The 24333-nt window shown below is 40.6% G+C and overlaps 6 protein-coding genes and 1 long non-coding RNA gene across 9 annotated transcripts in view; 4 read left to right on the top strand and 3 right to left on the bottom strand.

The window, feature by feature from the left end:
• Positions 1–11890, bottom strand: part of GEFmeso (Guanine nucleotide exchange factor in mesoderm) — a 65898-nt gene extending 54008 nt beyond the window's left edge. The window contains exon 1 of one of the 2 annotated variants that reach the window (XM_064685348.1): positions 10866–11890. In XM_064685348.1, the coding sequence (XP_064541418.1) occupies positions 10866–10908 (43 nt within the window). In that variant the 5' untranslated portion in view covers positions 10909–11890. The remainder of the gene's footprint in view (positions 1–10865) is intronic. The other variant, XM_064685347.1, reaches the window with a different exon arrangement.
• A 1129-nt stretch (positions 11891–13019) lies between these two features.
• Positions 13020–14238, top strand: LOC135430622 (probable inactive tRNA-specific adenosine deaminase-like protein 3). The gene is made up of 2 exons (XM_064685368.1): positions 13020–13653; positions 13711–14238. Exons 1-2 carry the CDS (start codon positions 13053–13055, stop codon positions 14184–14186), a joined length of 1077 nt encoding a protein of 358 aa, XP_064541438.1. The 5' UTR covers positions 13020–13052; the 3' UTR covers positions 14187–14238.
• On the bottom strand, positions 14191–15128 carry mRpS28 (mitochondrial ribosomal protein S28). Its single transcript, XM_064685364.1, has 3 exons — positions 14786–15128; positions 14602–14723; positions 14191–14453 (listed from the first exon to the last, which is right to left on the bottom strand). Exons 1-3 carry the CDS (start codon positions 15047–15049, stop codon positions 14228–14230), a joined length of 612 nt encoding a protein of 203 aa, XP_064541434.1. The 5' UTR covers positions 15050–15128; the 3' UTR covers positions 14191–14227.
• A 74-nt stretch (positions 15129–15202) lies between these two features.
• LOC135430620 (protein FAM136A) lies at positions 15203–16087 on the top strand. Its single transcript, XM_064685366.1, has 3 exons — positions 15203–15407; positions 15475–15639; positions 15711–16087. Exons 1-3 carry the CDS (start codon positions 15321–15323, stop codon positions 15897–15899), a joined length of 441 nt encoding a protein of 146 aa, XP_064541436.1. The 5' UTR covers positions 15203–15320; the 3' UTR covers positions 15900–16087.
• Positions 16088–16172: 85 nt separating this feature from the next.
• On the top strand, positions 16173–17474 carry LOC135430619 (protein FAM136A). Its single transcript, XM_064685365.1, has 3 exons — positions 16173–16340; positions 16424–16588; positions 17118–17474. The coding sequence occupies exons 1-3, from the start codon at positions 16254–16256 to the stop codon at positions 17328–17330; spliced, it is 465 nt and encodes a 154-aa protein (XP_064541435.1). The 5' UTR covers positions 16173–16253; the 3' UTR covers positions 17331–17474.
• Positions 17475–17595: 121 nt separating this feature from the next.
• Positions 17596–24158, bottom strand: LOC135430617 (cysteine dioxygenase type 1). 2 transcript variants are annotated; one of them, XM_064685362.1, is made up of 5 exons: positions 23968–24158; positions 23615–23890; positions 19948–20673; positions 17988–18561; positions 17596–17924 (listed from the first exon to the last, which is right to left on the bottom strand). In XM_064685362.1, the coding sequence occupies exons 3-5, from the start codon at positions 19948–19950 to the stop codon at positions 17746–17748; spliced, it is 756 nt and encodes a 251-aa protein (XP_064541432.1). In that variant the 5' UTR covers positions 19951–20673; positions 23615–23890; positions 23968–24158; the 3' UTR covers positions 17596–17745. The 2 variants fall into 2 exon arrangements, with proteins under 2 accessions (XP_064541432.1, XP_064541433.1); XM_064685363.1 differs by lacking the exons at positions 19948–20673; positions 23615–23890; positions 23968–24158 and adding an exon at positions 18703–18871.
• Positions 23134–24166, top strand: LOC135430624 (uncharacterized). Its single transcript, XR_010436657.1, has 3 exons — positions 23134–23342; positions 23403–23579; positions 23645–24166. It is a non-coding gene; the product is annotated as an uncharacterized LOC135430624 (long non-coding RNA).
• The last annotated feature ends 167 nt before the right edge of the window (positions 24167–24333 follow it).

The raw sequence follows: 24333 nt of genomic DNA, 5'->3' as shown, positions 1-24333 counted from the left end.
ATTAGCTCATCTATTTATTTATATTTTTAAAAGCAACCAATTCTCAAAGATTTTAAACGAGAAGTTTGATTTAAAATCGATTTTTATCGATATTTATCGATATAGCAAGGAAGTGGAGAACTATCGGTATACTGTATAGACTTTCTCAATGTTTATACACAACTATGTTTCCAGGGTATGTACTTTAAAGAGTTGCTATGTCTCGTCTCAGTTTGAACCTTTTATAAACCCTTTCACACACAAGAGTACAGGGTATACAAACAGACAATAAACGTAACGAACAGGCGCAGGTCAGAAGCCTTTGCTCAATCCATTGACAGCAGCTTTCAAATTAAAGTCGTTCTAATTAATTAGAGCGCCGTATGCCGATTCCGAGCCCCCGATCGTAGCTGGGGCGTCACAGAACCAGGCACAGTATGTACCGGCTATAGAGGAAGGGCGGCGCGAACAAGAACAAGAACGACTCTTTGTAATTTGGCGTTGAGATGCCGCACAGTTTGTGTGTGCTGGAAATTAATAAGCAGAACGATGATGATAATGAGCGTGATGATGATGGTCTGGCATGAGAACAAGTCCAGAGACAAAACGAGTTTTCCAGTTTTTCCAATTTTCATGCACTAAACGCAATCAGTGCTCATGATCTGTACATTAGCGTCGTGTGCTGATCACGCAGATTGCCCACATGGACATGGACATGGAGAGAGAGAGGGAGAGGGAGAGAGTGGGGAGACGGAGTGAACATGGATGCACACATAAACAGTTGACTGATATATATCCAATGTTGACCAGTTTTGAAGAGCGGTTTGCGAGTGCATATAAATCTAGCAGACGCCTTGGCCAGGTTGACGACGACGGCGACGGCGACACTTGGCCGATTACCGCAGCTTGTCCAAGCGGCCGGCTATGCAAATTTATGGCTAGTTTTGTGCCCAGTGCAGCATCCGAGTTGAGAGCCAACTGTCCGCTTCCTATGAAGTCATCAGGCAAATGTTTTGGCCAGTTCAGGCCAACCTGAACCGTTAGAAATGTCATTACATAAACACAGTTTTTTAATTTAAAAATTATGCAAATTTCGGCGAATGCCGTCGCCAACAACAACAACAAGCTGTGCACTTGGCTCCTTGGTGGGCGTGGCGTGATGGGCGTAAAAGCCATAGAAAAGCCATTCAAAACAGAGAGACAGCCACACAAGTGCGTCTCAATATGTGCGGGGGCTTCAAGTGTCTGCCGCTAAACGTTATGGCAACAGCTAACAAATCTCTTTGAAGATCTCTCTGAAGATCTCCTCTGCAATTTCAGTTGATCATTAGAAGGAAACGATAGGCAAATATGAGTAAAAGTAAGCAAATGCTTAGCTCTGAGCAGCGTCTTTTGATGTTATTAAATACAAATATTTATTTTATAGAGAAGCAACCTGAAACCCCATCAAGTTTCTTTCTTTGTGTATCACATACATATATTATATTTATAAATATTTAAAAATGTTAAGTTCCCCAAAACTAGCATTTAATAGTATATTTATATTTAACTGAGTATTTTATTACTAGCGGATATTCTCCGGTTTAGCCCGTGGCAATTTTTATGCTTAAAATTGTAAATCAAAGTTTTTCATCCAGTTTCTGTTTACTTGAAAATTTCCTTACACTTCTTCGAATAAAGGATAAAAAGTTTGAATCAACTGTAACCACAAATAAATTTAAACAAAAAACTTTGAAAATGAGTTTGATAACGATCGAATGCCCAATAAAAAAGTTTCATACAAACGTTATTCACGTTTTTTCCACGCTTGCGGGTGGAATTAACCAAAACCCCGTCTTAGCGTACAGCTCCTTCACATAAGGCAATTTCGGCTTACAATTTTGACTGTGCGTCGATCCACAATCAGTCAGTCAATCAGTCAGTCAATCAATCAGTCAGTCAATCATTCTGTTAGTCAGTCAGTTATATATGAAATCTTATCCTGAATATATAGGCTGACCAGCGTTAGGGATTCTTAAAATCGAATGATCTATTGATCAGCAGCCAGATCATTTAATCTTATAGGCATGTAGATCCTTTTGTAATCTTGATCAGTAACCATAAATTTATTCAATAACTTCACAGAAGATTCCGTTCATATTACAATCTATATATATTTACAATATATAAGCACACTTTGATCACAATTTGTTTACTCCCGTTGTGATAAATTGAATTTCTGATCATGTCATTGCACCTTATCATTTATGCAAGCAATTTAGTCTTTATATAAGACATACGTAACTCTGCCAAATTTATCAGAGTTCAGATTCAGATTCTTGTTTCTCTCATTGTTTACGTTTGTACGAAGCTCACGTTTTTCCGATTTCTGCGATTTTAGCGCTCGATTTTGTTGAACTTTTGTGCAAAACAAAAAAAAAACAAAAAACAGCAGAAGAAAAAAAAAACAGCAGAAAAAAACCTGTTGAACAAGATCTGGCTGTGTCTGTTTGATTTCAGAAATTATTTATTTATGGTTTGGTCTTTTATGGCTTTTGCTAAGCGTCAGAAAAAAAAATTATAAATAATACAATTAAAACTAAATGTGTTTTTCTTTTATTTAATTTTGGCGAAGCTTAAAAAACAAAACAGCTGTATTTGCGCATTTGATGATTTGCGGTCTTTTACGTGTGTGTGTGTGTGTGTATATATTTGTATATACTGTCTATATATGTTAACAATAGATCTATTTGACAGATCAACTGTCAAACTTGAGGCGTACAGCAAGAAAAATCAACAACAATAAATTATAAGAAGCCAATGCATTTTTTGTATTTCAAACTACTCCAGTTGGCTTTTTTTATTGTTGTTGTTTTTAATTTATGCACTTACATTGAGTCACACACACACTAGCTCGCACACACACACACATATACACACGCACACACGCCGGCTGTGTGTGTGGAATGTAAGCCAAGCACAGAATAATGAAAGACAAATAAAGTCGCTGACATTCGAAGGTTGTTCGGGGCCATTTCATTAAACAATGCGAGCTAAGTAATTACAGACACACACACACATACACACACACACACAAATGAAGTTATTTATCTGGTTAAATTATGGAGTTTAGCTTTATTGAAGAACTCTACGTCTATATATTGTCTAGCACAATGACTCAGAGCAAAACAATCGTTAGCTAACAATCGGAATGGCCATAACATTTCTTACTGTGCGATGCGGAAATTTTCCAAGCACAATGATTTGCTTATAAGGCCTTAACTAATTGTTAGATATATGTATGTATATATATATATCTCGATAGATCTAAGCAATTGGTAGCTAACCAACTTTCTTTTCAAGCCAAGCTTACAATTTGTCAGTGCAATTGTTTTGTTCAACTTTTTTCAATGGCGCATTTTATGCGCATTTATCTTATTAATTACTTTAATTGTTTGTTCCTGATTTTTGTATATATTTTTATATGTATGCGACTAAGCAACGCCCACAAATTTTGAAAAGCAAGCCACAATTCCAAAAATGGAGCTCAGGTTCAAATTTGAGACTCCTTTTCAGGTCTGACAAATGAAAAAGATTACGAAGACTGACAAACATGATATATGCAAAATGACTGAACTGTGAACTGTGAACTAGTTCCGGGATTTGAAAAATAACTATTTAGCTAGAACATAAATGCGAACAGTCAGGCTGGAACCAGCTCAATAGTTTACTTAAAGTACCTGAAAATGTGAGCTAGTTTCGGAACTTTAAATGCTGAACTGTGAACTAGTTCCGTCATTTGAAAACAACTATTTAGCTATTAAATAATCGCTAAACGCCAGGCTGAAGCAAGCTAAATAGCTTTTTTAAAGTACCGCTTAATGTGAACAAGTTCCGGAACTAAATATGAAACTATCACATACATTTTACAAATTTCACGTCTTTGTTATTTGTGCTTATACGCAGCTCCTGCAAAGGCGCAGACAACCTCAAAACTACGAACTAGTTCCGGAACATCACAGACAATAAGTTGAGCTATTTAACGGACAAATTCGTTCATTCGTTCATTTTGAAGTATTTAACATTTCGCGCCTTAACCCACCCGTTCACAATTCGAACTAGTTCCGGAACAACACAGGCAATAAGTTGAGCTAGTTAGTGAACAAATTATTCGTTCATTTTGAAGTATTTAACATTTCGCTAGCATAGTTTGAATTCATTTCGAGCCCTGAACCACCCGTTCACAACACGAACTAGTTCCGGAACAACACAGACAATAAGTTGAGCTATTTAATGAACGAATCATTCGTTCGTTTTGAAGTATTAGACATTTCGCTGACGAAGTTTGGATCCATTTGATTCATTTCGAGCCCCTAAACCAGCATACACAACATTTAAAATGATGCACATTCCACTTGCAACAATTGTTGATTTGCGCAAATAGCTGATTTCTTTGTTATTCACGTGAATGTGAATGTAAAACTGTGGCGACCAGCTGTGAGACAGCTCACACAGACAAACACAATCACACACACACATACACACACGCACACACACCTGGGCAGATGATGCACGCGAGATAAACGCAATTATGTTTTTAAATGTTTAAACATGGATGGACAGCACACACCTGTAAAGCCACAAAGCTCTCAACTTGACCTTGAATATGATGTTTAAGGTGTTGTTGTTGTTTCTGTTGCTGCTATTAATAATTATTGATTGGTTGCGCCATATTACAAAATTTGCACAAATCTTGAACGCCCCGAAAAGAGAAGCACACTTCGGAAATGAGGGCAGCAGCAGCCCACAGCACAGCGCCAGTTCGAAATGGAGGTCAACAGTTCACACCCAGCAACCACCAAAAAAAAAAGAAAAAAAGAAAAGAGAGCGAAGTTAAGTCGAAACGCTGAAACGCTTTCGAAATGTGAGCGTAATTAATCAAAAACTAGAGCTTAAGAGTTTCACTCGCAGCGCAGAACAACGACCACCCATTGTATGAGGCACAATCGGAGAGCCGATAAATAATCATTTGGCATTAATTTAAATGCGCCCAATAGTGCATTATGTCACGATCTGCGAGTGCGAGTGTGCGAGTGTGCGAGTGTGCGAGTGCAGCAGGCGAGTTTTTATTTTCAAATGAAAGCGAAAGTGTGTCAGAGTCAAAGAGTTGAGGAAGGAGCGAGAAAGAGAGATAGAGATAGCGAGACGGCCAACTGAAGCGTGAAAGATTCTGTAAAACACGCGTCTCTTAACTGATAAATACAAAAGGCATTGGCATTATGGCTGCACTTAACGCGCATGCGTGCCTCCACACTGCCAGCAAGAGGCGCCTACAGGGGGTGAGGGGAGGCGAGGGGAGGGTAGGGGGAGACGGCTTTCCAGTCCAGTGGCTCAAAGTGAAATGGAAAGGCAGCTGGAGACGCGTCTCCAAAGCACACGAAATGACAACCGGCGATCGCATGAAAAATAACTTTCACTAGAAACCGAAATCCAAAACTCAAACAGCAGCAACAACAACAAAAACAACAACAACAACAACAACAGCAACAACAAAAGCTGATAACAACAAAAGCAACAATATGAGAGAAAAACAACAGGAAAGAACTGTTGACAACGAGCTAAAGCTGAAGTTGGAATACCCTAAACAATTAAATGATATACAATACATGATCTTAAATAAAAAAACAAATCGCTTGAAAATTCCAATATATAGCCAAGATATAATCCAAGATATATAATCCACGATATAGCAGTCTGATCGTGGTAAAAACAAAAGCAAATTCCGTTGGATGATTCCAATATTTATGTGATATATCAGTCTGATAATAGTATAGAGCACATAAAACATTTCAAGTTAGGTTAACTTATCTCGAAGAACATGAAAGTATTTCATACAAAAAATCAAATTTTGAATGTAAGTTGCCATGCGAACTATATGATATATAAATATAATGAGTCCTTATAGCAACTAGTTTATTGTGTTTAAATATATCTTATATATATTTATATTAGCTATCCAGATATGCTAAAGGATCATAAAAGGATCAACATAGATTTTGCATTTGCTGAATATGCTTAAGATATCTTTAAGCACAATTAACTAGTTCCTATAAAAACTCAAATTTTGACCAATCGATCCTATGACAGCTACTTGACAAAGCAAACGGATCATGATTATTTTTTGCTAAAATATGGGAAAACTCTGCATTGACAAGTTTGCCAAAAATGCGTTTGAGAAATAGTTTCCCAAAGAAGAAACCCACAGAGATTCGTCCAATAACCGATATATGATATAGTTGACTGAGCCAAGTTTAAGTATAGGCCAAGTTTCAGATAAGATAGCTTTGCTGCGAGCTTAGTTCACCGATTTTTTAACTAATATATATGGCTATTTGTAGGCAGCTGTTGAAACTGTTCTTAAATATTTACACTTAATGGATTCCACTTCTAGACGTTACATATCTCGTGATTTAGCTAGAGAGCCTTTCGGCAAGTCTATAGAAAAGGCAAAGCTTTAATGTGCTTGCCACTCCATTGAGCTGCCCAAAAGTTGTCGTCGAACCCGACCCCGACGCCGACGCCGACTTCGACTTCGCACAGCTTCAGATACAGTATCTGTGAGTCGCCGACTTGCAGTCTTGGCCCGTGAGTCATGTCTTGTAAATCAAGCGAACGAAACGTAAGTCATATCGCAATAATATTCTTTAGACAGGCACCAAAACCCCCCCCCCCCTCTCCCACCTTGTCAAAAACTGTCACTCTTTGAGTTCTAAGCCAGGCTTAAGTGCAGCGGCGCGCGCGCCCCCGCAGCCACTTTCCGGGGGTAGGCGTAAACTGTCTAAGCAAATGGCATTTGCCAAGGAAGTTATAAATTTGCTGCCAAAATAGAATTGTGAGCGACGACGGCACAAAGCCAAAGCCAAAGGATGAGCGCGGGCGGGCAACTGCAACGGAGGGGGGGGGGGGGGGGGGTAAAGCAGGAAAGGGGCAATGGGGTCTACGATTTGCAGTTGCATTTGGCATGGCGATGCCGCAAAGCGTTCATTAAAGTCAAAGTCCCACAACTTACGACAGCAACAACAACAACAACAAAACAGCATGAGGTAAGGATGCAGCAGTGAAATGTGAACGACTCAAAGATGCCCTGTAAAAAAGTACGAGCATAACACGAAGAAAAATTCAAGATGAATTATACCGATATGTTATTTCTATAAGTATCGATAGTAGATATTAACTGTTGATATATATCGATAGGTTTTTATGGAATACTGTGCTATCGATAACAATTGAGAAATTTCTTCGATAGGTTTATTCCTAGAATCTTATCGACAGTTGATTTATATATCGATTAAACAATTTAAATTGTAACAATCGATTGTGACTGTAGGCATAATATCAACAGTCGATATATATATATCGATTAAAACGTTAAGATTGTAACAATCGATTGTTACTATCGACATATTTAGCATTACATTACAATAGTTCTGTCTTCAATTATAAACTTTGGCTGTTTCAAACGACCCCATTTGGCACGATTACAGGGTATTAAGTACCTGAGCCGCATCTGTTGTGGGCTTCATTGAGAAAAACCTTTTGGGACGTGCGTGCACAATGTTCGCTTGCAAGTTTTACGACCTTCTGCAACGCCCACAACGTAAGAAGTGCGTACACTGAAAGAAATGCAACTATGGCTTTTTGCGGCAATTAGAGTAGAACCCGGGGCGACAGTCGTCAACAGAAACCCAAAAAGCAACCAGACAAACGCCGACTCACGGCCCACACACGCAACGACACGACATGTCTCGCGGTTCTCTCGAGTACCTTAAGTAGGTAGAGCAGCACACACACACACACACTCACTCACACACACACAGAGAGAGAGCTTTGGTGTAATTAGAAGTCAGCTTTTGGGTGAGGTAATACTTGATGTAGCCGTAATGGGAATTAATAAACATAAGTATAGCTCGTCTTGAGTTGGCCAATGAACCGCGCTCTGATTATGCGTCAATTTTCTTGAACTTTTTCAATTAACTTCATTAGCTGCGCGGAGCCCAACAATTGGGCAACGGAAATGGGCGACGCAAAAAATTGACCCCTCGGATCATGGCACAATGGAATTTATATCTATATAAAGTAGGGCTGCGTGACTTATCTGGCTCGGCTGGCCTTGTCGGCGTTATCACAACAAAGAGGAGAAATCTTATCAAACGCACACAATGAACCTATATATACATAATGTGCATATATATAGTGTGAGCAATATCAATAATCTATTAGTCGTTATATTTTGTAGAAAAAATTTGATATAAATGTCACACAAAAAGAGAGCGAAGAAAGGAACTAACTGAGAGTGTCAGACTAGGCAATACCCTGTGCGTAGTTTCTATGTGGTTTACCCCTAAAAAAACCCGCAAACTAAAACTTTAGGATCTAAATCCTTTTGTCTTTAACATATGATCAGAAAATTAAGGTTCGTTATCGATCTTTATCGAATCCAGAGACAGAGCGTACAAAGGGGCAGTAAGCTTAGAACAAAATTCATTTTGTGTCTCGCTCTTATAATCGACAGCATGCACTTATCGATAATTATCGATCGTTAGGCAGCGAAAGAAGCTATCGCCCGAATGTCACATCGATATGTGCTTATCGATACTTATCGGCATTTGGACAACGAAAGAAGCGATCGTATTGCGCATAAGTGCATCTTTTATACGAGAACCGGAAACTTATCAATTTCTTCACGTTACATACATTTGCACAACATCATTATAGCCTTTTGTAGCAATTTTCAATGGGTACAGGGTACAGTAAAGGGGGCACAGCCACAGAGCCCAAAAGGTTTCTTTCTCAGATCACAATCAGAAACAGAGCAACAATATCAAATGAACTCTAAGACTCAAGACTCGAGTCTTTAGAGTTGAGACTCCCGTGGTGTTTGCGGTTTGACAGCAGCCACCAAGGTATTGTCCTCCTTAACAGAACGTCTCTGTGTGTGTGTGTGTGTGTGTGTGTTTGTTTATGAGAGGTGAGGAAAAGTGGCGGGTCTGACTTTGGCTTGACCTGCCCAGGGGCTGTGCAACCGCGACTCTGTCAGCGGGCACTTGTGTCAATAACTCGAACACAACAGACAAATTTTCTATTTGACTTTCAGTTTTTTGGTTATTGAAGAAACAAACACAACCAAGTGACATTTGATAGCACAAGCGGTCAAATGTTACCCATGCAACAGGCAACGATATCATCTTTCTGCTTCCACTCCAAGCCTACCAATAAATACTATGTATATACATATATAGATTTAGGTACGTCTTGTGTATGCTTGACTATCTGTTAAGTGGAAGGCAGACAAGTGTCTGAGCACACGTTGTGTGTGGGTTACTGCTTTAAACGTGCTAAAGCAAAGAAATTATATCTATATGCATATTTTTACTAAACAAATTCTGTACGCATTACTTGAGGTCATGAAAATCACATAGAAAGGCGATATTCAAGCGTGAGAGGCATTACTCAATGACATGATAATTGCATAAAGAAAAAGAGAGAGAGAGAGAGAGAGAGAGGGAGAGAGCAGCAAAGAGGCAGGTAGTCACTATCAGTATCATGATTATAAAACTATTGAGAATGAGCCGTAAATTTACGCATGCATCATGAAAAACTTCACTCACACTCACATTCGCACGTAAGCGTTACTCTGTTACTCATTAACAGTGTCAATTATAGCGCAATGTTAAACCACAGTTTATGCATTCAACAAACACACACACACACAAACACACTCGTGTAAACTTACAGTGACCCCTTTCTGCCCGCCCGCCCGCCTGCACACTTGCTGTTATCTAAGAGCGCACAATTCGCCGTTAAGCAAGTCAACAAAAGTCACAGTCGCATTTATATAAAGTACTGTGACTAATGCTCAATTGAATTATTGTTGGGCGAGGAACAGCACCCACCCCACCCCACTGACCGCTGCCAACCACATTTGATTACAGGGCAACAAGAGGCAAATGGTACCTGAAAACGGGGTCATAATTAAGACGCAGGCGATTAACATAAAATGGCAAATTCCATGCAGCAACACACCAATTGCTCTCGGCTGGTGGCTCAAACGTAATTTGGGTCAAAATTCAGGCAACAAAAATTATGTATTATCATTAAATTTCATTACAAGCGGGCGCACAAATCGAGAAAAATGCAAAAAAAAAAAAAATAATAAGAAAAAAATAAAACAGCGCAAAAATCATGGAACTGGAAACCGTTACAGCAAAACGCACTTCAACTCAAGTGTACAGTTATAGTGACGACGCCAGCGCTGACTGCAAGCAACAAAAACAAAGCCAGGCCTCTGTCTCTCGTATTTCTTGTGCGTGTGCGTGTGTATGTGTGTGTGTGTGTAAGTGTCTTTGCCATTTTTGGGCAGACAGCAGAGGGAGACAGACAATCGAAATGCTAAAACATGCGAAAATGCGTACGCCTACCTCCCCAGACAGAACCTTGCCACACGCTATACTAAAGATGGGCGCGTGTCAAAGCGTTGCCGTACCTTTCGCCAGTTAATCAGTCGGGCCGAACTGTTATATGCATACACATAACTATATGGCGCTTTGAAATTGCTTTTTGGATAAGTATAAGTTTTTTCTGCTAAATCGTATTTAAAAAATGAGCGTTAGTCTAGCGGCACACATGAAAAACTAGCCTGAATAACTGCTGCCTCACCCAAAAAATAGCAAACAAGCTAATTGGCAACAGTGCACCGATTCTTTTGTCGCGTATAACGGCACGTGTCACGCGCTCATCTCTAACAATCTACGCTCGCTGCAGTCCTGCTGCGCTGAGTCATCGCGATGATGATCATTCGAGCAAGTGATTGGTGGCAGGTTCAACGAACTATGTGGCAACGCACTTACCAAAAAAGTCCTCCCAGGTGTCCGAATCGGATTCTATGTCCATCTTGGTGATTGCTGCTGCTACTGCGACTGCGACTGCGACTGCGACTCCGCCTGTTGCTGCTCCTGTTGCAGTTGATTTATGTTCGCAATGCCTTGTTTGGTATTTGGTTTGTGTCCAAATTTAGCCAAAGATTGCGTGGCTGGTTTTTTCGCACTAAGTATATTGGGGTGGTGGTGGTGGGGGGTGTTTTATGGCTTGTTAGATATCCTATCTAGTCGTGGCCCCTTGTCCATAGTCTTTTCCGCTTAGTCGCTGCGCAAATGACTTCACCCGGCATTGCTTAGGCAAAGGCGAAAAGCTGCTCCAATCAATGGTCTACCGATAAGATAAACACACACACACACACACACATGCACTAATACACACGCATATATAAAGCGAGTTCAAGAGTTTTACACTGTGCGAAACGTCTCGGCTTCTATCTTATCGCAGAGCAAATACCTAATAAGTACGCAATTTAGACTGGAAGTGCAGCGCAACAGCTGTTATACATACATGCATGCGCACACACACATACACATACATACGCACACTCAGGCGCGCACACTTGACTGTTAGATGGATTTTTTAGCCAGCAGTTGGCGATTCTCAAATCAACTTGTAGAATTCTCAGAAATTCGCGTATGACTAAACCGGCTGTGAACTTTGCCTAGGCTTTTATTTTTTCAATATTTGTTTAATTCGCTCTTCAACTTTGTTGTCGTTGTTGTTGTTGCTGTTGTAGTTGGTTGGGGGCACAGGTAAAGACACTTTAATAACAAAAACAAATTGCAAACACTCAATTTGAAGATGCACTTGGAATGGGCGCTTCGCTGACTTTCCAGTTTCACCTTCGCACCGTTACTTCTAATTGTGGAAAACACTCTCACAGCAACAAACACTTCCAACAAAGCGTTGCACGCACGCGCCTTTAACGACGACGACGGATGGAAAGAAACGGCGACGGCGACGACTCACCCACACGACGTTTCGAAGCGAACTGAATGCGCGTTGCCGCCAACACAATTCGAATGACTGTTATAAAATTTTATATGTTATAAGACCGCATATTTACTGCCACAATTTGGCTGTTCGCCGGTGTTGTTTACAATTTAAACTTTTAATTATTAATTAGCACTAATTACTGTATATTTTTCACTATTTACTGTATATTAAATTTCAATTAATATTTTGTTTTGCTCAAAAGGTGTTGTTATTGTAGCCGCAAATGATCTAAACTGATCTGTTACAGCGGCACTCACTTTACAGTGCATGTTACTGACGGCCGTAACGAAATTGTGCTAAACTCAAAATGGCACTGTTACGCATTAAATGTTGAAGGAACTGTTACGCGTATATTCTGACATACATATATGTTATATTAATACACTTCAAATTTGACAATACATATTCGAAAATTTATGCCAAACAGCAATTAGCGCAAATATTCCAATAAGAAATTACGGCCCATGCGAAATAGATTTCCACTAAAATAATTGAAAATTTTAATTATTGTTGCCGCGCCATTAAGAATAACTTACCTAGAATAAATATAGCTCCTAAGCCGACGTTCAAGAGGACCGCATCCAGTATCGCATACACTATCAATGTAATAATGGCAAAAATAAGGGACAACAGGGCACACATAAAGGACACCAGTAATAAAAAGCAGTAATTCTGCAGAAAATTCCACTCAAATTACAATTGCACAAAATGCTTGATTAAAACTTACACATGCAATACCAATAAGTAAAATGATTTTCCCCAGGAAATATATGATAATAAATATTATCGCCAGCACTGCCAAAAGCAGCGATCCTTCAGGAAAAAGGCAGCATATGATATACACTAAAGCCACAATCGAGATCAAAACGCCCGAGATGCCGATAAAAATGCAGCCATAGTATAGGTTTATGCAGCACAGAAAACAATTTTCGGATAGGTACATTTTATAAAAACCACATTACTTTGAATTTCAATTTGAATTGTTTGACTTTTGGCGGGAGGCTAACTGTTTAAGCCGCTTGATGACGATATATCGTGTAAGCTAATCGGTTTTGCGACGATAACACGATAACATCGCGTGGGTGGCCCTGTTAACCATTGTATCGATACTTTTACAAAAGAGCATTGACTACTCGATAGTATCGCTCGGTTGATAAACAATGGAAAACAATGGAATTACGGACATTTTAAGTCCGCCAGCAGCGAAAAAGGCCAAAACGCAGCCACTGGTCGACAGCTTTGACATAAAAGCCGTGCTGTCCGACGAATACAAAAAGGACATAAGCCTCATCCAGGTGCACAGCAGTCAAGTGGAGAGCAAACAGCAGCTGCAGGCGGTCATACAAGAGCTCGCCCAGAAATTGCCGCATTTTCAGCATTTGAAGCGCGTCCATGACAGAAGCGTGCTGATATGTCCCACGGCGGACATAAAGGACACGCTGGAGCAGCATCTAAAGCAACACAAAATCTCCGACAATGTGCTGGAGGCGCTGTGCCGCAACGTGAATGTCGTCCAGGTGCCCGCCGGCAGCGCCAAGCTGCGTATCCAATACGAGCAGATGATCAAATATTGGCCATGCAAATTTCATCCCGATAAATATGCCGAATCGCTGCAGAACGGCAGCAACTTTACGGCCAGCCAACGTGCCTACCACAAGCGCATGGCGCAGCTCTTGCGCAGCCTGTCCCAGGACGTGAATGGAGGCCAGCCCGTGGGCATATGCGTGGATCCGCGCAATCCCAGCATTGTGGCCATAGCAGGTGAGCATGTTTAAATGTTATAACAGGATATTAATTTAATCAAATCAATTCGAACAGCAGGCGGCGGCAGCGGGAGAAGCCATCAGCATTGCGTCATGTGGCTGGTGGATCATGTGGCGCGCAGTCAGCGGGGCGGCGCCTGGCAGACGCAGCTGCAGTTCGTCGAGGATGAGCCGAGTCCAAGGAGCACGCTGCGCGGCCTGCCACAGTTGTACTACGACTATCTGCAGCAGCACGAGGCTTGCCAGGATTTGCAGTTCGGCGCCGAGCTGCCGCGACGTGGCGAGCAGCCGGCCGCAGACGATCAACACGCAGACAATCTGACCAAATACGGACCCTATCTGTGCACCGGCTACGATGTCTATCTGCTGCGCGAACCCTGCCTCATGTGCGCCATGGCGCTGGTGCACAGCCGCGTGAAGCGCATCTTCTTTCTGGAGCAATCGGACAATGGCGCCCTCGCCACAAGCTTCCAGCTGCACTCGGTCAAGGAGCTGAACCATCACTACGAGGTCTTCCAGTTTACAACGTGACATGTTTCTTTTAACAATTTTTAATGCACTCAATAATAGATTTAATTGGACAGCAATGTGTCGATTCGTGGTGCGTCAAATGTGCTCCGGCTGGGGCTGGGGCTGGCGCTGGGGCTGGTGTTGGCCTGGCGCGTGGGCGACGATATCAGTCCGAGCAGCTGGCAATCTGCCTCCAAAATGGTTATGTCCTTGCTGGAGCCCAAGAATCTGGTGGACAGCTCCAGGTCCTTGACACGCAGGCGCACGCGAGCGCCGCGCACATAGTCGCTGCAAAAAATGGGCAATTGATTCTATTATCTACAAGCTCTCGCTGCCTGATTAAATGATTGATTGACTGATTGATTGTTACAAATTTGAGCCGGGCAATGCCGGGCTATGTCTGCTTGTTCACATATATATGTAGGGCCTGTCTTACCTGCCATTGCGCGCTGGTCGCGTGCAAACGCAATGAAATTTCCAGCCAAAGTCAATGTACAGATCCTCGCCCACAACATGAAATATTTTGCCGCTGATCACCTTGCCCTCGGCATCGCCCAGCTGCAATTGTTTGGGATTACATAAACACTCTGGAGTAGCTTTGGTTGCATTTCTCTACTTACATCAATGAACTTGGAATTTCGCAGCATTGATGCAAAGCTTTGATTGTCCACGGGCGCCGGCTCCGGCGTTGCAGGTGCCGTATATTTCTCGAAGGCGCGCGCGAAGCCTCCTTTGGCCTGGTTTTCCGGCTGCTCCGCGGTCACATTGCTGTCGCTTGTACTTGTTTCACTGCTATTTGCGCTAAAAGTGCGCTGTGTGGCGGATAATTGGCGACGCCAACTAGTCGGAATTGTAAACCTGCTTAGCTTGTGCAGCAGCGACATGTTTTTTATTTATAAAATATAAAAAAGAGTGTTTAACAAGTGTGCAATGCAAGTAAACCGATCAATTGCAAGTAAAGTTATCGACGCGCCGCCACATGCAGCCAAGAACAGCTGACTGAAGTAGACAGCGACTGTGGCGGTTATCGATAATTAAGCAATTATCGTTACGAATTACAAAACACGCTGTCTGGCCGGGCATATTTTTCTAGTTTATATATTACGAAATCAGCAGTTGCAGTTGATTTAAAGCCACATTTAACTAACAGTCAAAATGATACAACAACAGCGCCAGCGTGTCGAGTCGGCCGTCACCGAGCTCATCGATGATATGGACAAAACGCATCTGCGCAAAATGCAGGTAAATGCCGCACATGAAATCCAATTGGAAAACGTTACAAGCGTATTGTTGTTACTATTCCTAACAGACGGAAATGCATTTGTGTGCGGCAAAGTGCTGCCAGGATGGCACCTCCAGCGTAGACAGCGTGCAGCGCTGCGTCGACCGCTGCTCGGCGCCGATGACCCGCGCCCAAAACTATGTGCAACACGAACTGGGCGAATTTCAGGGCCGGCTACAACGTTGCGTCATGGTATATATCAGATATATATATATAGAGAGAAAGATAAAGATAAATAATGGCTATTCTTTTATTCCCGACAGCAATGCAATGACGATGTCAAAGTCAAAATGCCAGCAACACCCAACGAGGATCAAATTGCCAAGTACACGGATCAGTTCGAAAGATGTGCCATACAATGCGTGGACAAGCATGTCGGCCTTATACCCAATCTGATGAAGACCATGAAACTGGTTCTGGCCAAGGGACCCGAAGCAATACCGCAAGCCTAAGACTTTGTGTATATATATATGTATATATATATATATATCTTCATATACATATACATATATAGATGCATTGCATTTAAATTTAATTACCTTAATAGTTGAGCTCCTCTTTTCTAATGTCTGGCAACAGAATATTGTTAACTGAATCAAATTTTATAGCCTCAAATTAAATGCTGTTTTGTTTTTCTGAATTTTGGCGCCATAATTTAAAAACAAAGTTTGTTTCACTTGGCATCACGTTTGCTTTACTTTATTTGTATCAGCACTGAGAGGGCATTGATATACTACATATATATGAACAGCAAAAGAATATACTTTTATTTGTTTTCCAAATTCATTTAATTTATACGAAATCCAATGGTGGAACAACAGAAGCGGCGCCTAGAGAGCGCCATCAGCGACATGATCGAGGACATGTATCGCTCCCACTTGCGGCGCATGCAGGTGAGTCCGAGACGAGACGAGACGAGGGAGGAGAGGATCTGCCCGGAGCTAATGAAGCAACAACTAACTTATCTGCAACACAGCACACAATGCATCGCTGTGCCGCCACCTGTTGCGATGATGAGCGCGGCACCTTGGACAGCGTCCAGCGCTGCATCGAGAAGTGTGCCTCACCCCTAATGGACGCCCAGGACTATCTGCAGAACGAGCTGGGCAATTTTCAGAATCACTTGCAGAGCTGTGTCAAGGTGCGTACACACAAAACGATCATCAAGACTCAACAGGCAGAGGGTATATAAGCTATATATGCTCGATCCTTATCAAGCGCAGATATAGTATAGGGTATACCCACGTGGAAGAAGAGCGCTAGCCAAGCTATATATGCTCGATCCTTATCAAGCGCAGATATAGTCTGTTGCTATGCCAAACTAGTCTCTCAATTTTTGAGCTATCTATCTGGGTCTCTTCCCAACATATTATGATTATGTATATTAGGTTTTTCGATGGGGAAACATTAGTGTAATTTCTTATCAACATCTGACTGTCAGTCGAAAAGTAAGTGTATATATGGACAACTTTTTTCAGATATTTTAAACAAACTCAGCAGGGAGAAGCGACCAAATCGAAGCCCTTTTATGATATTATAGGAACAGTCGTAGGAAAATTGAGTTCTTTTAGAGGTATCTTAACTTATAGAAAACTTCTTAGCATAATGAAATCTCATACGTAACTCACCTGTCTGTTATGCCTTGCCTTGCCTATTCTGTTCCTTTCCAGGAATGCAATAGCGATGCACGCTCCAAGTTGCCAGCAAATCCCAACGAGCGCGATATGTCCCGATCGAAGTATCTGTTTGAGACCTGCACCGGGAACTGTGTGGACAAGCATATCACATTGTTGCCCGGGCTGATGAAGAACATCCAGAAGACACTCGACCGGGGTGTGCCGAGGCGATCTCATCTGCGCGATCAGAAGAATCACGATGCCTGAACACGATCGAGTTCTTCTCTTATTATTATTATAATTCCTAGTTGAAAAGAGAGAGTATATTGTTTGGGTTTTTACTTTTGCTGACATTTGTGAATGCGTATGTAAAATGGAAAGAGGAAAAATAAAGAGTCAAGAAAAACAGCAGCAGCTCGTGCTAATTTTCTACTCTGTTTTGTTTTTTCCAAATCCAAGCCCTGGAATTGATAAGCTCTTGTTGCCTGGAGGCGGGTTCAAGGCGTAATTGATAAGATTGTTTTTTTGGACATTTAGCTTTTGTTGTTGTTTTTGTTATGTGTCAAATGGGAACATGTAAGTCGTATTTTTGGTATAGCTAAGACTTAAATATATACATAGACGTAGGCGAATTATAAACTATATAAACTATATAAAAACTAGGGAAGTGTATTGCACAATTCTATTGGTCCGTTGGCTTGGTTCGAACGCCGTATTTACTCCAGAATGTCACCTTGGCCGTGGCCTTTTTGCCATTGTCCTGGAAAATGCTGCACGTGTCGAAGGGCGGACAGTAGAGATGCAGCGAAACGGCTGTATCCGCATGACTCGGATTCTCCACGCGATGCAGGCCCAGGTTATCTGAGAGCGTATCAGAGGAATGCATGAAATAAGGCATGATTGGGCAGCGGGTTAAGCACCTACCATTTATATAGGCCACGTCATTAACGGGTATGGGCGTCTCACCGATCTCCTGCAGCTCGTGATCGTTGATCTCCGCGTGATCGTGATCGTGTTCCGGCTGATTTTCGCTGCTCGTGGGTCGATTGGGATACCGGTAGCGTTTCTCGCGCAGCTCACCCTTGAGCATCTTCATGAAGCAATGCGAATCGGCATGATCGTGCACCGAGGAGCTGTGACCCTCACCCCAGCAGAGTATCAACAGATTGAACTTGCCGTTGCCGGCATCGACCAGATTGCGCGTATACGTGTAACGATCGAACTTGGCATATTTGCGCCATTCCTTCGGATTCGATTTGTAGCTGAGCATCAAATGATTGACCATCTCGATGTTCACATAGTTCGACTCGAATTCGCGATGCAGCGCCGATATCAGATCCGGCAGCGTCTCCACCTCGGGTCCGTATTTGAGCGGCTTCTCCAGAGCGCAATAATATTGCGTGGCCTGGCGCAGATATTTCTCCTGGTCGATGTGCTCGATATCCGTATCTATTGCATCGATTTTGGACAGGGCCATTTTGCACGTGCTTTGATTGACCTAACGATTAACAGATTGATTGATTGATTGATTAAATATATATAACTATTTATAGCTGCTTTGGGGGCTCAATCTGCTGACTGATCGATTCAATGGAAAATTACTGATCCAAGTATAGATTCATAATCGCTGTAAACTTACTTCTTGATTGATTTAAATGAATTACGCGCTGCTGTTGTTGTTGTTGTTGTTTTTCTGCTCTGACTGATAGCTGTATCAAATTGTGCTTTTAGATGAATCTCTGAATCTATATTCTATGTTCAGTATATTCCGATCTCGGACCACTTAACTCAAGCGACTGATTGCGAATGCTACTGTCAGTCAATAATCCGACAATTTCTTATAAATAATTACGTATATAGTCTGTACAAATAAAATAAATAAGGCATTATCAACGATCTCTGGGCTATACGAAATATGTTGCCAGGAGCGCAACAGCTGGCCCAGCTGAGGAGCAAAAAACATCCATTCGAACTGAGATTAGCGACCCGAATTATAGACTTTTTTGGTGTTCTTCTCTTAATGAGCCCCGAGCCCCATTGATAAGAAATTGAATCAAAATTGTTGTTCAAGCTGGCTGCTGACGCATGCCCCATCTGATCTGATCGGATCGGATCCGATCGGGGGGGGGAAACAAATATATTATTGTTAAGTACGGGCATTTACCAAGGAAAGGCAGATAATATTTTTTGCGTCATTTCTAGAATTTCTAGCGGATTTCCATTTCAAAGACAAGCCCAAATTTCTATTCAATCTCTGAAATTCTCAGATGAGTAATGCTTGAGATTGAAGAAGATTGAAGACAGGGATTTCTCGAGAGAAAAAAACCCCAAAGGAATTTGGAGCATACTTCACGGCGAATTCGAGATTGATTCTGAGGCGAAATAAGGCCAACTAAAAATCGAAAAGCTGCAGATATATATGCTGGATTATATTTATGGGGCTATAAAAGGCATTAAGCTAAGGTTTTCACCCCGTTTTAACATTTTAATGAGCCGTAAATGCAACACTTGAAATCGTGCGTTTATTACGTGTAAATAAAAAAAAGGCAGCTAAAAAAAAAACACACTTTACATATGCTTAATTACGCGCCTCAAGCTCACATAATTTTCGCCATAACTTGGCTGTTATTCCAAAAACAAAAACCAAAAAAAACTCACTCACAGCGTGTTGGCCAATTTCAGTTTTGGAAATTAGTTTTTTTTCTGCAATCGTTTTCAAACGCAGCAAAAACTTGGCGCACAACTTTCGCAACAGGTCAAAGGCCGAGCGAAAAACTGCATAAAATCGCTGCAGGCATTTTCTCCTACCCCCGCCCGCCCGCCTAGTTCAACAAACTGCACTGTGTGTGGCAAAGTGTGTTAAGGATGCGCTTTTTTTACTTACCATATTGTTTGTTGTTTGGTTTCTTCCTTTGAATCAAGTTTTGAATTGTGGGTAATTGTGTAGTATTTGCACTGCACTGCAACACTGTTAAATTGGTGGCTCTGCCAGTTGAATGCGGCGCCGTTCAGTTGGTTTGTGTGCGCGTTTTTGGTATCTTTCACCAATTTATGGGAATCCGTTGGCCCATGCAAAACGTCAGTTTTTCACTCAAAACGCAATTTGAGTGACATGCCCCGGACTCGAATGGCATTTTGAGCGCTTTTTGGCCGCTGCCGCTGCCGTCGCCGACGCTGGCAGCCATTGCTGCTGCTCAACCGTTGTAGTCGCTGTTGCTGCTGTTGTTGTTGTTGTTTTAGTTATTTGCATATTTCTTGCTTCTCTCTTTTTCTTTTCTTTCGGCTTTGTTTGCGTTGCTGCGAACCATTGAGTCGTTGTGACTCCCGTTGCTGTTGTTGTTGTTGTTGTTGTTGTCTTCGCCTTTGCAGACCCATCAGCAACTATTAATTATGAAGACGACTCGTTGTTGTTGTTGTTGTTGTTTATGTTGTTGCTGTTGCTGCTGCTTCTGTTGTTGTTTTTTCGATATTTGCAGAAGAAAGCAGCTATCATCGGCTCTGTGGGAAACCAAGCCTAAGAGATTTGCTTTTGTTGTTGTTATCTTAAATTTGGCCTGGGGTCAAATGCGGTTCGAGACGAAAACAATGTGTGTCAAGCGTTGTTTTTCAACTAGATAAAAACCAAAAAAAAAGTGAACAAACTGTAAATGTGGCGCACACATGTGAAGGGATTAAAGAGCACATCCTCTACTCGTCGTTTTTTCCAGTTATTTTTGCCTGCGCACTATTTTTAGCATTGACCCCAAATACACTTAACATTAGCATAAACTATTGACCTATGTATAGCTTTCTACATTCCATTCTCGAGTTTAATGAACCGTCATTTATGCTAGTATCTTGATTTATGGCACATGTTTTGGCCTGTTACACTTACATAGACATTCTACTACGAATATTATGATGCTAATATAATCAAAATGGTTTATACTTAAAAACAAAACTAAAAAGAACGAGAAAGAAGGGCAATCTTCGACACGCCGAAGATTTAATACCCTTGCAGACCGAACCTTTTCGGTTATCACGAATTCTGAGCACTTTGTGCTTGCTTCTTACGTCCATGTCCTTGTCAAAAAAAAAGATGTGATCGAAAGCGAACACAGTCGAAGAATATTTATATATATGTTTTTGATCCATCACACAAAAGATAAATTTATCAAAAGTTGCCTAACTATTGAAAACGAAAATACTATCGTGGTAGCTATATGCCGTTTCATACACCTGGGCTTTATGGTCCAGTCCGTTAGAAAATACCCAATCTATTCCAGTTAGCTGTTTTGTTGTAGGTACCCCACGCAAAAGAGACGATATACCAAGCTCGTTTAATCTAATTTCTAACTGGTCTCTAACTCTAGTTCGGCATAAATTGAAATCTCCCAAAATAACTATTTTACTGTGATTATTAAGCTCCTGCTCTAAGTGTTCTAAAAATAATTGACGAAATTCGGAAATGGAGAAGGACGGGTTTAAGTGTTCAAATATAAGGATCTGGCAAACTTTAATATGTTCCAGATTAATATTAAGCACAGACAATATACCACCAGGTGGTCTAGTACTACCTGTACACATGCTACCATCGATTCGACCGCGTATGTCAAAGCCGTCTATATTATATACTTGGCCTTCACTACTCCAAGTCTCTACAAAACATAAAATATCTGCTGTGTTTATTATAAAATCATTTGAAATGTCTAAACTATGGTTAAGTAAGCCCTCAATATTATGGGCAATATGTTAAAATATTTCCTTCTACTCTCTCAAATTATATCTGATGGTGGGTGGTCAATTTTTTCTCGCCCCAAAGTTTTTCCCACTCAATATGGACGGGATCGGTAGCTTGTATTTCTCTAGGCGGCTTAAACTTTCCTATGAGGAAAAGCCCAGATGCACTAGTTGCCCTGCTACAAGCTAGGTTTTGTAGGTTGCTCCCTGACTCTGGTGGATGGTTATTGCTTCAGCAGGAACCACTGGAAATTGCAAGAGTTCAATTGTTACTTGGTAATTTTTCCTATATTGAAATGTTCTTAAAACTCTTTCAATTGGTGTCCAATCAGAGTGCAAAGGATTTGATTTTTTTGCTCTTGCTTGCGCTTCCACAGTTGCTTCAGTAAATTTAAGCCAAAGCGTCGAAACTAACACATCAGATGACTTATAATGCTCATATCTAAGAAGCACAGATAAAAAAATCTTGAAAAACAAAAGAGTTTTTCACACAACAACTTAATTTTCGACTGATCGTTCCAATAGCAGCTATATGATATAGTTATCCGATCTTAATAGGATTTTGCATATATATGGAAAGCGTAGTAAAACTAATAAATCCCGAGTTTGGTCAAGATATCTTGAAAAACAAAAAAGTTTTTCATACAACAACTTAATTTTCGACCGATCGTTCCTATGGCAGCTATATGATATAGTGGTCCGATCCGATCGGTTTTGACATATGAACTGCGTGCAACAGAAAGAGAAACTTCTGCAAAGTTTCATAAAGATAGCTTTAAAACTGAGAGACTAGTTCGCATAGAAACAGACAGACGAACAGACTGACAAACGGACAGACGGACATGGCTATATCAACTCGGCTGTTGATACTGATCAAGAATATATATACTTTATGGGGTCGGAGATGTCTCCTTCTATGCGTTACACATTTCACGACAAAATTATAATACCCTCTGCAAGGGTATAAAAATAACAATTGTCGTCACTTCTGTAGGGAAAAACATAGCGCAAATTATCAACTAGTGGGAAATTTGATGAACTAGTATACAAGTTTCAACATATTCTTATCAGTCTATGTAAAATTAAATCTATATGTAAATTATAAAAACATTAAAAAAACAAATATACAATAATATATGTATAGCAATTTTTACATTTGCCTAACAAATGCGATCTATACTTCATAGATAACATTAAACATATATTAATCCACAATCAAGTCCGCACTAGAACTTGTTGCGTAATATATATAAGGTAATATATCATAAGGTTTTTGTAATATTTTATTCAGTCTGCGTATGGATCATGGTTCATCCACTGGGCCTTATAATAGTGCTCCAGTTGGGGCTATTCTGTATGCCTGTGAGTATATAAATTAATGAAAATCAAAATTACACAATTCTGATCTCGTAGATCCAAGCAAAGTTCAAGATCAACAGACTAACGTGCGCCGCCCATCAAAAGGATATAATCAGTTTGGAGCAGTGTCAAATCAAGGCTATAAATCGCAACAGATATGTCATGAACATGCGATATAAACTGATAAAAACCATAACAGAGGTACGCACTAAAAATATTATCTTCATACGAAAGTATTATCTTTTAAATGATTTCCTTTAGTTACAGGTTCATTTAAAGTTTTTCAAACGGGAACGTGGTGGATGGCATCCGTTTTTGTATGATACGAGTGCAAATATTTGCGAGTTCTTCAAGTTCCCCAAGAGATATTTACTGTTAAATGAAATGTTCAAGAGGTTGAAATCATATACGAACATGAATCACACCTGTCCCTATATGGTAAGAGTTTCTACTACTTTCTACTTTTGACTTACTTATCTGCATTTAATTGTAAATTCCTTTAGGCTAATACAGAAATTCAGATTATGGACGGGACCGTGCATGATAATATTTTAAAGTCATTTCCCGTTGATCCTGGGGAATATGCACTCCACACAACTTGGTATCACAATAAGAAAATACTTTTTCAAGTCAACGGTTCGGTTATTTACTCCGACTTGTTGAGAAATATGTAGAGTAATCTTTACTTTCTTGGTATTAGACGAAAAGCAAGGTTTGTGTAGAGATTGATCGCCATCAAAGTCTATTATCTGGAAAATACATAGATAAAAACATATTACTGGCAACTTAATCTAAACTTAGTTAAAGTTTAATTTAATCAACCTACCTCACTATTAAGTCGTTTAAACTCTGAAATGCCAGCTAAGATCTTTCGCCTGTAAATAACAGAGCAGCATAATTAGGTTTCTATACCTAAGTTAACATGTTGGGTAAATAACAGTATTAACATTTGTTTACATTTTACATACACTTTGCAATATTAACAGACAGGAGCAGTTGCCTAACACTGCACGCAATTGCGTCTGCAATGCATAACATTTGTTTACATTTTGTTTAGTTAACATAACATTTAATGTAATCTATCTATATATGTAATTTATATATATGTATTTGCGATCTATACTTCTTAGATAACATTAAATATATATTTATTCACAATTAGATGCACTAGTTTTTTTTGCGTATTCATGCA

Source organism: Drosophila montana, unplaced genomic scaffold, assembly GCF_035044405.1.
Source record: "Drosophila montana isolate Dmon_TW-CO22-7 unplaced genomic scaffold, ASM3504440v1 contig_3031_1, whole genome shotgun sequence".
Classification (NCBI taxonomy): domain Eukaryota; kingdom Metazoa; phylum Arthropoda; class Insecta; order Diptera; family Drosophilidae; genus Drosophila; species Drosophila montana.
The sequence above is the reverse complement of the archived record's forward strand: the minus strand, read 5'-3'. Positions and strand labels throughout refer to the sequence as shown.

What these genes read in the sequence shown, in the direction of transcription:
- mRpS28 (XM_064685364.1), bottom strand. Translation starts at nt 15,049, where the DNA reads ATGTCGCTGCTGCACAAGCTAAGCAGGTTTACAATTCCGACTAGTTGG. An exon ending in GAAATTCCAAGTTCATTGAT is followed by an intron (nt 14,724 to 14,785) that starts GTAAGTAGAGAA and finishes AAACAATTGCAG; the next exon opens with CTGGGCGATGCCGAGGGCAA. An exon ending in CGACCAGCGCGCAATGGCAG is followed by an intron (nt 14,454 to 14,601) that starts GTAAGACAGGCC and finishes CATTTTTTGCAG; the next exon opens with CGACTATGTGCGCGGCGCTC.
- LOC135430620 (XM_064685366.1), top strand. Translation starts at nt 15,321, where the DNA reads ATGATACAACAACAGCGCCAGCGTGTCGAGTCGGCCGTCACCGAGCTC. An exon ending in CGCATCTGCGCAAAATGCAG is followed by an intron (nt 15,408 to 15,474) that starts GTAAATGCCGCA and finishes TATTCCTAACAG; the next exon opens with ACGGAAATGCATTTGTGTGC. An exon ending in GGCTACAACGTTGCGTCATG is followed by an intron (nt 15,640 to 15,710) that starts GTATATATCAGA and finishes TATTCCCGACAG; the next exon opens with CAATGCAATGACGATGTCAA.
- LOC135430619 (XM_064685365.1), top strand. Translation starts at nt 16,254, where the DNA reads ATGGTGGAACAACAGAAGCGGCGCCTAGAGAGCGCCATCAGCGACATG. An exon ending in CCCACTTGCGGCGCATGCAG is followed by an intron (nt 16,341 to 16,423) that starts GTGAGTCCGAGA and finishes TCTGCAACACAG; the next exon opens with CACACAATGCATCGCTGTGC. An exon ending in ACTTGCAGAGCTGTGTCAAG is followed by an intron (nt 16,589 to 17,117) that starts GTGCGTACACAC and finishes GTTCCTTTCCAG; the next exon opens with GAATGCAATAGCGATGCACG.
- LOC135430617 (XM_064685362.1), bottom strand. An exon ending in TGACGTGGCCTATATAAATG is followed by an intron (nt 17,925 to 17,987) that starts GTAGGTGCTTAA and finishes ATACGCTCTCAG; the next exon opens with ATAACCTGGGCCTGCATCGC.
- LOC135430622 (XM_064685368.1), top strand. Translation starts at nt 13,053, where the DNA reads ATGGAAAACAATGGAATTACGGACATTTTAAGTCCGCCAGCAGCGAAA. An exon ending in CAGCATTGTGGCCATAGCAG is followed by an intron (nt 13,654 to 13,710) that starts GTGAGCATGTTT and finishes CAATTCGAACAG; the next exon opens with CAGGCGGCGGCAGCGGGAGA.